Source organism: Scardinius erythrophthalmus, assembly GCF_964197995.2.
Source record: "Scardinius erythrophthalmus genome assembly, chromosome: 16".
Classification (NCBI taxonomy): domain Eukaryota; kingdom Metazoa; phylum Chordata; class Actinopteri; order Cypriniformes; family Leuciscidae; genus Scardinius; species Scardinius erythrophthalmus.
The window spans coordinates 6,129,136-6,142,184 of record NC_138236.1 but is presented as its reverse complement, the minus strand read 5'-3'; the positions used below and the strand labels follow the sequence as shown (position 1 = coordinate 6,142,184).

Here is a 13,049-nt window from a genome sequence, read left to right as displayed (position 1 = left end):
CATCTGTTTACTTCCAATACCAAATGATCTGAATTGCTATCCATATTCATTTTGGAACTGTATGTCAAATATTGTCTATTTGCATCTATTTTTATTTCTCCAAATGAGTTTAGGAGAAACATCTGAGGCAAAGCTGATGCTTAAATCTCCTGAGCTGTAGATCATCCTCTGAGCAATAACATTTTGTTCCTGCTACTGCTGGATGACACATTCCTGCCTTTTAAAGTCCATTATGATGTGAGGTCACATGTCCATCACGGTGCATGAACGCAGAAACGCTTTTGTGCATGCATCAAAGCACGGCCTTTCAGTGTGCTTGAGCCTACTGTAACAGACCATTGACATCGGCTAATGCAACACAGATATGATTATGAAAAACGTGCTTCTACTCTCTTTTCTGTGCACTACCTGCCTGGGGCATCTGGAGATACTGTGTGAATATTTTTAGCACTGTTTTGAGTGCAGCGATGTGAATAATCAGTGTTTCTCCTGTTGGGCTGCGTAATGACAATGTGAGGCTGACCCATCCGTGGCCTTTTCCTCATGTGCACGGCACACATCATCACCCACAGCCCGCCAAAGAATAGTAGCACCCTCTCAGAAGTGTGCAAGCCAAAGACACTCAGCGTTTGTGATGGAGAACATGAAGAGGCGCCTGCAGCGTTTGTGTCTGATGTCAGAGGGTGTTTAGGACTCGAACTGGTGCACTCATTTACTGATCTGTTGCAAATGTGCTGAAACGGATGCATATGAAGAACAGCTTTTCATTTAACAAAGAAAATGCTACAGAAACAATTACTGTGCTCTAGAAATAAAGAGGTCATATTATGACCTTTTACAAAGTCTCTATTTAGTTTTTGGTCTAGTTTTCAACATTATTTTTCACATATTCTCCATTGTTGCAGCTCCTCTCTTCCCAGTCTGTCAGTTCCTGTCTCTATGAAGCCCCTCCTTCTGAAAAGCACAGTGTGCTCTGATTGTTCTGCTGGACCACTGTGTTGTGATTGGTCAAGTGCGTTTGGGAAATGTCACGCCGGCTTACCATGACCGCGAGTTTCAACAAACTACTAACGTAACTCAACTTTGCGTATGGCTTTTATTTAAATGAGGATTATTGTGATGTTCACGCATAGCCGTGGGAACGTATTTTAAGTGTGTGCGTGTGGAGGTGGGGGGGGGGGGGGTTCTGAGAATAAAGGTGTGTTGGTGTGTGGGGGGGTTTTGCCAGGAATTAAGTTTTGAGTGTGCATAGTAGGATTGGCGCGGTAGTCGTGTTACCGGTGTACCAGTTTGGCCATACACCGAGTTTTACATTTTTATAGAAATAAAATCATTTAGTTCAGTTGGACAACGGATGCTACAGTTATAATGTAAGGCGCGTCTGCTCCATAGATCAAGAGAAGCAGCACAGAGCCGCAGGAGTCATGTGACGCGAGTGAGGCACGATGACTGACAGGACGATGGCGGAGGCAAAAGCGCTTTTGTTAATAAAAGTTGCATTTCTTTGTCTAATATAAATGAGTTTGTCATTGTTTTATTGTTGTTGTGTTTTCATTAAAAAGCAATAAGGAACCACAAAGCATTCGTTGTAAAGGAAGGGGATTTTTTTTCTAAGGCCTCATGCCAGGATGCTGCAGCACGTTCAGCCCTACCTCCTGCGGTACTACATATTCCCGGAAGAAAACTCAAGACTACAATCGAGTCGCTTCAGGGAGTTCAGAAACAGTGACACTGATATAGAGAATAACTCCCTTTGGACTGGAGTGACTTAGTGCTTTGTAACTTTGCAGACCTTTTATATGCTCAAACAGCAACATTACACACTAAAGAAAGTTGAAAATGTAAAAGAGCATTATAGGTCCTCTTTAACTTTCACGAAAACAAATCCTCCTTCAGCCAGGCTGTTTATCGAAATTAAGCTGCAAAAACAGGTGGTTCAAAATTATTATGTCACAACCATGAACATTATAGGGTTAGTTCACCCAAAAATGTAAATTCTGTCATTAATTACTCACCTTCATGTTGTTCCAAACCCGTAAGACTTGTTCATCTTCAGAACACAAGTGAAAATCTGTTTGATGAAATCTGAGAGCTTTCTGTCCCTCCATTGACGGTCTCCCTCCATCTTTGAAACTTCAAAAAGTTCATGAAGAGATCGTAAAACTAAAAAAGTTTCTGAAAAGACTTGGTCACTTTATACGATGAACAGATTGAATTTAGGTTGCTTTGCCATTCAATCTGTTCATCATAAACCGATCATGTCTCTTCAGAAAATGTTGGACTAAAACGCTCAATTCATTTGGATTAGATTTACGATCTCTCTTTTTTTTTTTTTATGTGTCAAAGTGTAGTTGCGTAGCTGTCAATGGAGGGACAGAAAGATCTTCATTTGTGTTCCAAAGATGAACGGAAGTCTTGCGGGTTTGGAACAACATGAGGGTGAGTAAATGATGACAGAATAAAAAAAAATTGCATGAACTAACCCATCAACACACAGGCACCCGCCTCATGAATTAAATGCACTTCATTCCAGTGATTCAAAGCAGAAGTTATTTTTCAGCATCATTACTCCAGTCTTCAGTGTCACATGATCCTTCAGAAATCATTTGCTGCTCAAGAAAAATGTCTTATTATCAATGTTGAAAACAGTTGTGCTGTCTAATATTTTTATGGAAACCATGACACGTTTTTTTTTTTTTGATCAATTTAATAAATCCTTGCTGAATAAAAGTATTAAGTCTAGTCTTCTTAAAAAGTCTTTTTAACAGTAAGTGTATGTTCCCTTTAGCTTTATTGCCTTGAACAAACACTAACATAGTACCTTGTGTTATGCTGGCATAAAGTCACTTCATATATTTCTTGCACCTAAATCATTTCATGTTCTTTCCCTATGAAGTCTTTAGTTATTGTCATAAGCAGTTTCTTTCATGGCGTGCCGTTGAACAGAGCAGCGCTGGGCAGCTCACCGGAACTTCTTGTCAGGACAGAGCTGGATGTGACAGGCGATTTCCATGGCAGAACAGATTTCAGCTGGCTTACTGTCAAGCGGAGAGCCCAGCGCGCAGTAGTGAGTGTGTTGCACAGCCCAGCGGTGGGGCTACGGCTCAGAGCACCGGCGCAGTACTGTGTGTACTCTGCTTGTTCGAGTCACTTCATGGCCTGCTGTCATGTTAAAGGAATAGTTCACCTTCAAATGAAAAGTCTGTCATTATCTACTAAGTCTCATTTGTCGAATCATATTGACTACTTTTGTAGTTCTTTTGGGGTGCTTGTTGCATCAGAATTTATTTAAGTTCAATGTAAGTTTCTCTAATGCTCACACAATGGCTGCTGCACTTATTTGATCAAAAATACAGTAAAATTACAGTATATTATTAGAATTTAATATAATTTTTCTGTTTTTATATAACATTCCTTATTATTGTCAATGCTGAAAATGCTGCTTAACACTTTTATGGAAATCGCAATACATTTTTTGCGATTCTTTGATGAAAGTATTTGAAATATATATTTTTTTATAATTTTGACATTTTAAATGTCTTTTGTGCATCCTTGCTGAACAAAAAAAAAAAAGTATTTTGAACAGTGGTGTATGTTCCCTTTAGCTTCATTACCTTGGATAAACATATTGTGCCTTGTGTTAAATCAAATCAGTAAATGGTTCAGTGTTCAATAGACATTCTTTTCCAATTTCTGAAGATGCTTTTCAGAATTTTTTTTCTGAGGAAGCTCCAACAAATGAAAAGCTGAAAGTTCATTTGTCTATGCATCAATTCTAGCAAACATAAGGCTACTTAAGTCCAGAGATCTGGTTTGTGAGTGCATTTCTCTGTTGTTCTCGAGTGCTTGGAGGAAAACTGACAAATGTGTGTGCGAGTCTGGACAGAAGCGTCCTGAGCTGGTCCAGCATCCCTCTGATGCCGCCACCATCTGTCAAGACTGTTTCTGATTGGCTGGAGGTTCCGAGGGTAGGGACTCATGCAACGAGAGGACACCGGGGCAGAATATCGACTCTGAGCTGTTTTTGGAGCGAAAGTGTGGGAGACACGTCTAGCTGTAAGTTTTATAGAAGAACAGAGATGAAGTAAAAAAAGTCAAAGGCCAAAGTAATGGCTTTATTGCTCTTGCCTTGCCTGACAGGGCCAGAGCTGAACCTGATGAAACCTTAGAGCTTTACAGGGCTATCAATATCAAAGTCTGCACATGAATTATACGTTTACAGTCTGAGGAGAAAGACACCCTGGTGTCTGTAAGGTACATTGCTGTCTAAAAATGTAGAAGCTCATATGTATTGTGGTGTTTATGTTTGAAAGCTGTTGTTTGCTATGTTTATGATTAGCCACGGACCAAAGGTACCACGCATCTTAGGTACATATTGTGTCTGTTGGGTTTTTTCTTGCTGTTTTTGGCTGGGCGTCTATGACAGCCCATTGAACCATATGGTAAAAAGTTGCCAAATTTGGCACACTGATTGGGAAGGGTATGAATTTTATTTTGACCAACTGGTTTAACTCTGATGTTAGTGTTGGCCCACCAACAGTCCATTTACTGACTGATGTAATGCTTACAAAAAGCTAGTAGGCTGATAAGTGGTAAATTATGTACAACAAAGCACTTGCATTTCTTCATGCAATTGAGGTTTAACTACTTGGGTCACAAAAGGTTGAAAGTGGTAGTTGCGTAGACCGTCAATGGAGGGAGAGAAAGCTCTCAGATTTCATTAAAAAGATCTTAATTTTTGTTCCAAAGATGAACGAAAGTCTCACAGGTTTGGAACGACATGAGGGCGAGTAATCAGACAGAAATGAAATATTTGGGTGAACTATCCCTTTAATGATTTTAGACACACAGAAATTCTCATTACGAAGTCTACACAAATTTACGCTGCTACTTCAGTAGGAGTGGGAATCTTTAGGAACCTCACGATCCGATCCAGTTCCGATTCTGGGAGTCACAATCCGATTCCAGAACGATTCTTTATCTACTTTTTTCCCCGTATTAAATCATTTACCAACTTGAAAATCTTAAAATCTTTTTATTTAATTTAATTACATAAGTATCATCACATAATATTATTATTTTTTGTATTTTTTTAATAATTACACATTAAAAAAATTAATTAAATATTAATATCCTTGTAATTCGTTTCAACCTTTCTGAACTTTATAAAAAATATTTTATAGACTGTTCGAGTATTTGTGTGTGAGGAATTGGAAGCAACGCAATGTCATTGTGCATCTGCGGTTAAAAATTAAGCTCAGAATCTATTCTGAATCGTTGGAGAGAGAATCAAGATGCATTGATGTATCGATTTTTGTTTCTCCCACCCCTATTATTCAGGCGTTTCCATAAAACTGTTCATGGAGAGTGTTGCGCCATCTTTTGAAATACTTTTTTGCTGTGCCTGTCAATTATTGTGAAACAATCCATTTCAGATTTATCTGGCCTTAAATAGCACATAAAATTAAAAATTAATTGTGGTTGGTTGCTGCACTATGGTTCATTGTATGATGATCCCTCACTGTCTAAGTGGGTGTTTTTTAGACATAATAAGCTTCGAAGTGGACTTATGCCACTAGTCAAAGGAGTGTCTATGTAAGACTACACTAAAGCCCCTTTCACACAGCGCGTTTATCCCGGGAAATTGATGTAAAATTGTTAGAGTGCCTTCTGTGTGAACGCAAACACGTTCCAGGATTGATGCCGGGATCGATGCCGGAATGGGGACCTTGTAACATTGCCGGGATCAGTCCCGAAACACGCCCTGTGTGAACATAAGCCAGGACCAATGCCGTAAGGGGTATTTTGTTGCTCTTTGAAGAAAGTTTGTGTTCGTCATCAACAAAGAAAGAACGAAAAAATGTGTGCAAACTAGAATGAAGCAGAGACCAGGGATCTCCTTACTATCCTCACTGAAGCGAGATCATTTGCCAGCTTTGTGGAACGGTACACGATGCGTTAATGTACAACCGAATCCGGACAAAAATGCTCAAGCGTGGTTTCTCGAGATCGAAAGCGCAGATCATTAGTAAACTTAAAGCTACACTGTGTAACTTTTTAAGTTGATTTTTAGCAAAAAACACTTTGATCTTTCAAAAGTATATGTGCTCATTCATGTGTAATTACTTCCACCAACTAATCAAGTATTCTCATTAGCGTAAAATCTGCCATTCAGTATACATACTGTATGAGCGAGTCGCTCGAATGGCGGCAGCCATGTTACGCTTCCATCTTGAAAATACATTAGCCAAAGAAGGACATACCTGGAAATTCAAGCTTCGCCTTTTCGCGCTTTTACACTCAGTGGCACCGTGACGAATGCGAGGGGGAGATTACTCTGTAGGAGCCACTGTAGGAATTAAAACGCCCTCGGAATGGGAGGGGCTAGAAAGTAATATTCTGTTGGTAGTCATATATGATTTCAACGCTACATGGGAGAAAATCTTACACAGTGTAGCTTTAAGATGCATAAAACAATCCACTAAGTGCACGGCTACAATGGAAAGAGCAGTAGTGGAAGATTAGACTGGCCTTTCAACAACACATCCTGACGTCACGTGTCTTTACGGGATCTTTACGGGATGTGTGTGAACGCACTCACAGACTCCGGAAAATCACTGGCAGTGTGAATGAACCGAAATCAAACGATTATCTGTGTATTCTCTGGAATCTCTGTGTGAAATGGGCTTACGGTTACTTTAGCAGTTCTAGCGCCACCTATTGGTTAGAAATCACTCCTCAGAAATCTTCAAGTGGTGCTCACGCAGAGCCAAAGGATTTAATGGGTGGAGCTTTAACTAGTCCATGCTCTACCACTGTGGACCTAATTAGGGTTAGGGTGTGGCTAGACCCTAAAACCCCACCCCTAACATTCATAGAGGAGGAGCTGGACGTCAAGCTCCACCCATTGGATCTGCAGTGAGCATCCTCTCGAAATTTTCGTGACTAAGATGAATGTTTTTTTTCCGGTTTTGGTGCTTTCTTTAGTTACGTGCAGCAGTTTTGCTGCAAACTATTGGATTGTTGTGTTTTTCCAGGAATGTGGCTACAAGTCAATCCACCTAAGAAGACTTCTTCAATGCAGTCACGGCCAGTGCTGTGCTGAATTGTTAAGGATTGTAACACCTAATCCTATTAAGCAAATTGAAGTATAATAATTCATTGATATTCATACAATATATATCTTTAGTTCAGCCATATAGCCGATCCACTATTTTACATGGTTTTTCAGTCATTCTACAGTAATGCATAAATTAATTTTACCATGACAATTGAATGCTAACATTATTCAAAGCGACTTGCGCTGCATTCGAGGTATAGATTATTTAAATTAAGTGGATGACTTTGCAGATGAATGTTTGGTAACAGCACCTCATACTGGTCAAATGTTGTATGTTCCGGTTAAATATAGACTTTGAACTAATTGGAATTAAAGCATAGTTCTGTCTTGCATTTTTATTATCAACATGCAGTCCCTTACCTGTTGTCCTCTCCTCCTCCTCCTCCTCTCCCAGATGCGAGGTATGCTGTCCCCCCCTCCTACCGACAACAGCCCTCCTTCGCTGCTGCTCCCTCCTACGAGCAACCCGACTGGAATCCTCGTCTGTGTGTGATCAGTGGAAATCAGCTCTACATGTTGGACCAGGAGGAGGTACTGGCAGCCCAATCACATGTAATCATGCACTTCCTCATGCACTTCCTTTCCAGCCTGTTCCTTTACTGAGTTTGTGTGCCGGGTGGTAACATGAGGATCTTTATTTGAGACTTGCAACGGATCAAAACACACACTTTCTGTTTCTATATTCTTTAGTTGACTTGCATGTACAGTCTGGGAGTGATGTAAGTGCAGTTGTGTAACTCGCATAAGTATTAAGTGTGGTGAGTCATTATTATCAGTTTGTAAATTATCAGTAGTCTGATTAAATCAATATTTGAAGAAGATAATACCAGTTTTTATTCTAAATATTTTTCAATGGCAAGTTACAAAAGTAAGGAGCAGTTATTATGTATGTTTTATATATATGTATGTTTTATATTATAACCTGATACATGTATAAATAAAAAAATATATATTGTGCATGTGTGTGTGTGTGTGTGTATGTATATATATATATATATATATATATATATATATACACACACACACACACATGCACAATATATATTTTTTTATTTATACATGTATCAGGTTATAATATAAGTACAATATACAGTATTATGTCATAATATAATAGTGTATGTAAAAATATATATATATTATATAATATTTATATTGTATAATAAACCCGATAAATATATATTGTTATATTAATTAATTATTATTGTTGTAATATATCCGATTAATAATCTATTGTAATACAGTATAAATACAGTATACAGTATCATGTCATATTACTGTATAATAGCGTATGTAAATATAATGTTGTAATATACCTGATAAATAATATATTATATTATTAGAATAGCATATATAATATTATAATATATATAATATATATATATTTTAGTTATTAATTAAAAGTCTATATAAATATTAAAAAATATATATTTAAATTTTTTTAGCAAATGAAATGTACACAAAATTGCTGCAGTTAACCAAACAGTGATTACTCGCAATTTATTAAAACTGCATTTCAAATTTGGAAAAGATAAATAGTTTCTTATTCAAATGATCACTGATGGAGGGGTTCAGATGCAATTTGCTTGTTTTAGTAAATAAAAACAATACAAATATATATATTAGGTTGGGATGTGAACACAAGTTCCTTTGCATGTTAAATGAACCCCACAAATTCCAACCCCATTCTTTTTTATTGCATTCTTAAGGTCCTTGCACACTGAGTCTAACAGTGTGTCTGAGTGTGCGTTTTTTCGGATTTGAATTGTCAAAACACCTCTCAAAATGCTTGCTACGGATGTGAAAACCGCAGAAAATCGAACCCGATCCGAATTTTTTTATGACGGGCGAAAGTTTCGGTGGCAGTGTGTAAACGTGATTGACAAAACATGAGTCGGATTTATTATACGCGAATTTCGGACTCAGTGTGCAAGTACCTTTAGAGTCTAGTCTGAGCGTACCTTGAGGAAGTCAGCCGGTGCAGTGCCTGTGGATCTAATGGACACGCTGGCTGAACTGTAAAGCAGGCAGCGATGTGGATCAGGTCTCTAGTGGAGGAGAGCGCTGAGAGGCTCATTAATCAGAGGCACCGTCCTGACTAATTGCACCCGTTTTGTTGCATGTCCTGATAAGGCCACACTTTGAATAGATGTGAATCAGTCGTGACAGGCTAATGGCTGTCACCTCTGTGAAGATGAGCACCATGAAATATTCATGGTTGTCACTCATCTGCTGCAGGGGACAGTTGCAGCCCTGTTTGTGTGTGTGAAGGGTCTTCATTCAGGTCCTGTAGTGAATGACAATCATCTCCTCCATGAAGACATTTGCACTCTGGGAGTCTGCAGGAAGACATGCTTTCTCTGATTGTTTCAGGAGGTGTTGATGAGTGAGGCGAGTAAAGTACTTTCCAATCAGTTTATGATGTTACCATTTTTATTTGTTCTAATTTGCTTTTAATTTTAGTACTTAAACGTCAAACTTCGTCATATATATATATATATACATATGTGTGTGTGTGTGTGTGTGTGTGTATAGGACTTACTTTTTAAAAAAAAGAAAAAAAAAATATATAATGTTTAATATACATATATTTACTATTAGTGTTACTATTATTTATTATATAAATTATTTATTACATTATATATTATAATAATTATATTAATATTATATATTATATTATATAATTTAAAAAACACCTAAAAACTACTTCTGGTAATTTTGTTTTTTAAAAGTGTGCTTATATTTCTTAAAATAAATACCACTTGATATGTATTTCATGAAATGACATTGATACATTATATCAATAACCGTCTAAATACATTTAAATATGTTTAATTGTCTGATTTACAGCTAATTTGAGCCATCACGTAAAATCACGTTGAAAGAGAATCAGATTCAGAGTAGGTTACAGTTACGTGGATGATAGAAATGTAGTGACTTGTTGCTATGCTCAGAAACAGCCTTTAGAGGGAGTGAGAGAGTGAGGAGTGATTTGCCGCCATGTCATTAGATCCTAATTGATGTTTGGTGACAGTGGCCCACGTCCGACTCCACACACTCTCTGTGCACCAGCCCTCAGATGAATGGTCCTCGTACAGATCTGTGCAACCGTGACACTGCGTTACGCAAGTAGACCCAGAGCAAGGCTTCTCTCGCTGTGAGTGGGCGGCAGCCATTCTTGTAGTTGCCCCAGGAATCAGGCTATGGAATCATGCGCTAACCAAATCGCTCTCTGTGGCTGCTCGCATTGTGTTTCATTGTGGTATTCCAAGATGTCACAGTAAATATATTAATTAGTATGGACACAGTCAACAGAGAGGCTTTGATCGCAGCTGACGCTGTGACAGAACATGACAAGTCTTTGAGAAGAGCCGTTAGCATTGTGGGAGTCTGTTTGAACTGGAGGAAAAGATTATGTAATGGATTCCTGGGATGTGTCACGTGAAAATATGAGGAGAGCTCATGAAATGGTTCTTTCCCATAGAGAGCAACAGTAGCTGTCTAGTTTTGCAACGTCCTTTCTGGCAGTATTTCTCCCATTCATTTTCCCCAAAGGGATTTGAATAAAGTCTTTGTTAATTCATGCCATTAACCAAACCAACCAGTTACAGGGTGTATATCACAGCAAAATAAAAATAATAGTCAAAATAAAACACTTACTAAAAAAGATGAAATATTTTATGTCGTGCGATGTTTTAATTTTCCGAGTGGCCGGTTTGTTTGTGCAATTGCAAAAAAAACAGAAGACTTTCCAAATACTCATATAAGCAATAGGCTTTTTTTGAAAAGAAAACTGAAAAGAATAATTAGGGAGGATTAATAAATTATAAATAATTTTTTTCTGATAATGAAGTAATCATGTTATCAGTAAAAAGTAACTAGTCTGATTATAAATTCAGATTTGAAAATGTAAGATATTCTAATTGCAAGTATTTAATTTTTGGAATCTGATTACGTAATTCAGGTTGCAAATAATCAGTTACTGATTATTTATAATATACTGTATATATGTGTGTGTGTGTGTGTGTGTGTTGCAGAAAGACTTAAAAATAATTTGAAATCATGCAGACTGACGGCTTCAATAGAAGCATATCATCAATTAACACGCTCATTGCTCACAGTAAGTCTGTCTTTAAATGTTTAGAAGTTATTGTTAAAAATCTCTTCCCCTAATGAGTAAATGAATGGGATTCCTTATCTAAAATAGCCAATAGGTTTTAGTTGCTATTGCTAGTCAGAGGCAGGAAAAGAAAAGATTGTATATTATAATGTTTTCAAATTTATTTAGTCAACTTTTAGGAGAGTTCTGGCTTATAAATGTTAGTCTCAACGCCAATGCTAATTTTAACCTCTTTTAACTGTTGAATAGAAGTTACTTGAATGCACTAACATAGGTCTAAAGATGTCTGTTTTGTTATTTCATTTATCACTATTAAAAAATGTAAAAAGCAATGTAGAGCTGCAACAAGGCTGCCATTTTGTTGTAGGTGGAGAATTAATTTCCATATATTTGTGGTGAGAAAACTGTGCATCCATCTATCTATATCTTTCAACTGCCACATCTGACTGATTGCAACTGTATTTTCAATCCATAATTCAATGATTGCACAGTAGAAATGAAACAGGAGATAATATATCTCTGGTACAACGTTCTCAGGATCAGGATACAAACAAGTGAAAATCATCCTGTGTCATTTATTACCAGAGCAGCTGGAACCTGACAGTGATGTGATGTTGATAGAAGCAGACAGATCTCATCCTTCTTCTCTTTACCTTCGCTGTTCTGCTGTGATACCGCGGTGTTCACGGGGCAGATCCGGGATGGAGCGGGGTGTCAGCGAAGTCAGTCGAGGTTCGGGGTCAGTCGGGCTGCCGGCAGGGTGCTGTCAGGTTGGGCTGTGATCTATTAGCGTACCATTAGGACAGAACGGACTGCACACCTGCTGCTCTCCTCCCTGTTTCCTCCCTCACCTGCCCCATCACACAGCTGGGCTGGTTTAGATATATGACATATGGCATACTCCCCTATAGAGCAGCATGGATGCGTTTGCCAAGCCTGAGCTCAGTCCAGATTTAGGTGGGATACACACAGAAAGGGTTCTTGGGTTCAAAACAGCTAGATGTTCAAACAACAGGACACAGATGCCTCAAAGCTGAACTACTGTATTCTAAAGGTGAAATTAGTGTCACCAACACATAATCAATTGTTTTCCTTCTAACACGCTCCCGATCTGCTATTGGTTTATATATATATATATATATATATATATATATATATATATATATATATATATATATATATATATATATATAATACAGTGAAGTCTGGATCAAGCTGGAGAAATGGCTACCAAATTTTAATAAAAAATACTGTTGCCACTGAAAAGAAAATTACTTTTCTCTAATTTCATTAAATATAGGGCATCCTTTATCCAAGGGAAATTATTTTTAATGATAACTTATAAACCATTAAAGACAGCACTACTCTGAGGTTGTTAAGCCATCATTCTGCATTATTTAACCTTATTATTATTATTTTTTTTAAATAAGCAAATTTAGCAGTGGAATTCCTAATGAAAGATTACATTATTCTCCCCATTATATAAATTATATACCCATGATTCTGCAGCAAAATATCCACCAATCAGAGAATCAAAACAAGGAACTGGCACTATGGCCCTGGTATCAAGAAGTATTTTCATCAATCCGATCACAAGTGAATGACGCTAAATACAGGTCTAAATGTGTCTAGGGGCCGTTGACACAACATCGGTTTCAAGCAAAAACGGAAAAACACAAAATGCAATTTTTTTAAACCGATACCACTATCACACACAGAAAGGATTCTTGGGTTCAAAACAGCTAGATGTTAAACAACAGGACACAGATGTCTCAAAGCTATCACTGACTATCCAGCTAGATTCATCATCAA

The 13,049-nt window shown here is 37.7% G+C and overlaps 1 protein-coding gene across 1 annotated transcript in view; it reads left to right on the top strand.

Moving 5' to 3' along the window:
• Positions 1-7,618: 7,618 nt before the first annotated feature.
• Positions 7,619-13,049, top strand: part of syngap1b (synaptic Ras GTPase activating protein 1b) — a gene marked incomplete at its 3' end in the record, with an annotated part of 90,995 nt that continues 85,564 nt past the window's right edge. The window contains 1 exon segment of the mRNA XM_081388322.1: positions 7,619-7,651. Within this exon segment, the coding sequence (XP_081244448.1) occupies positions 7,634-7,651 (18 nt within the window). The 5' untranslated portion in view covers positions 7,619-7,633.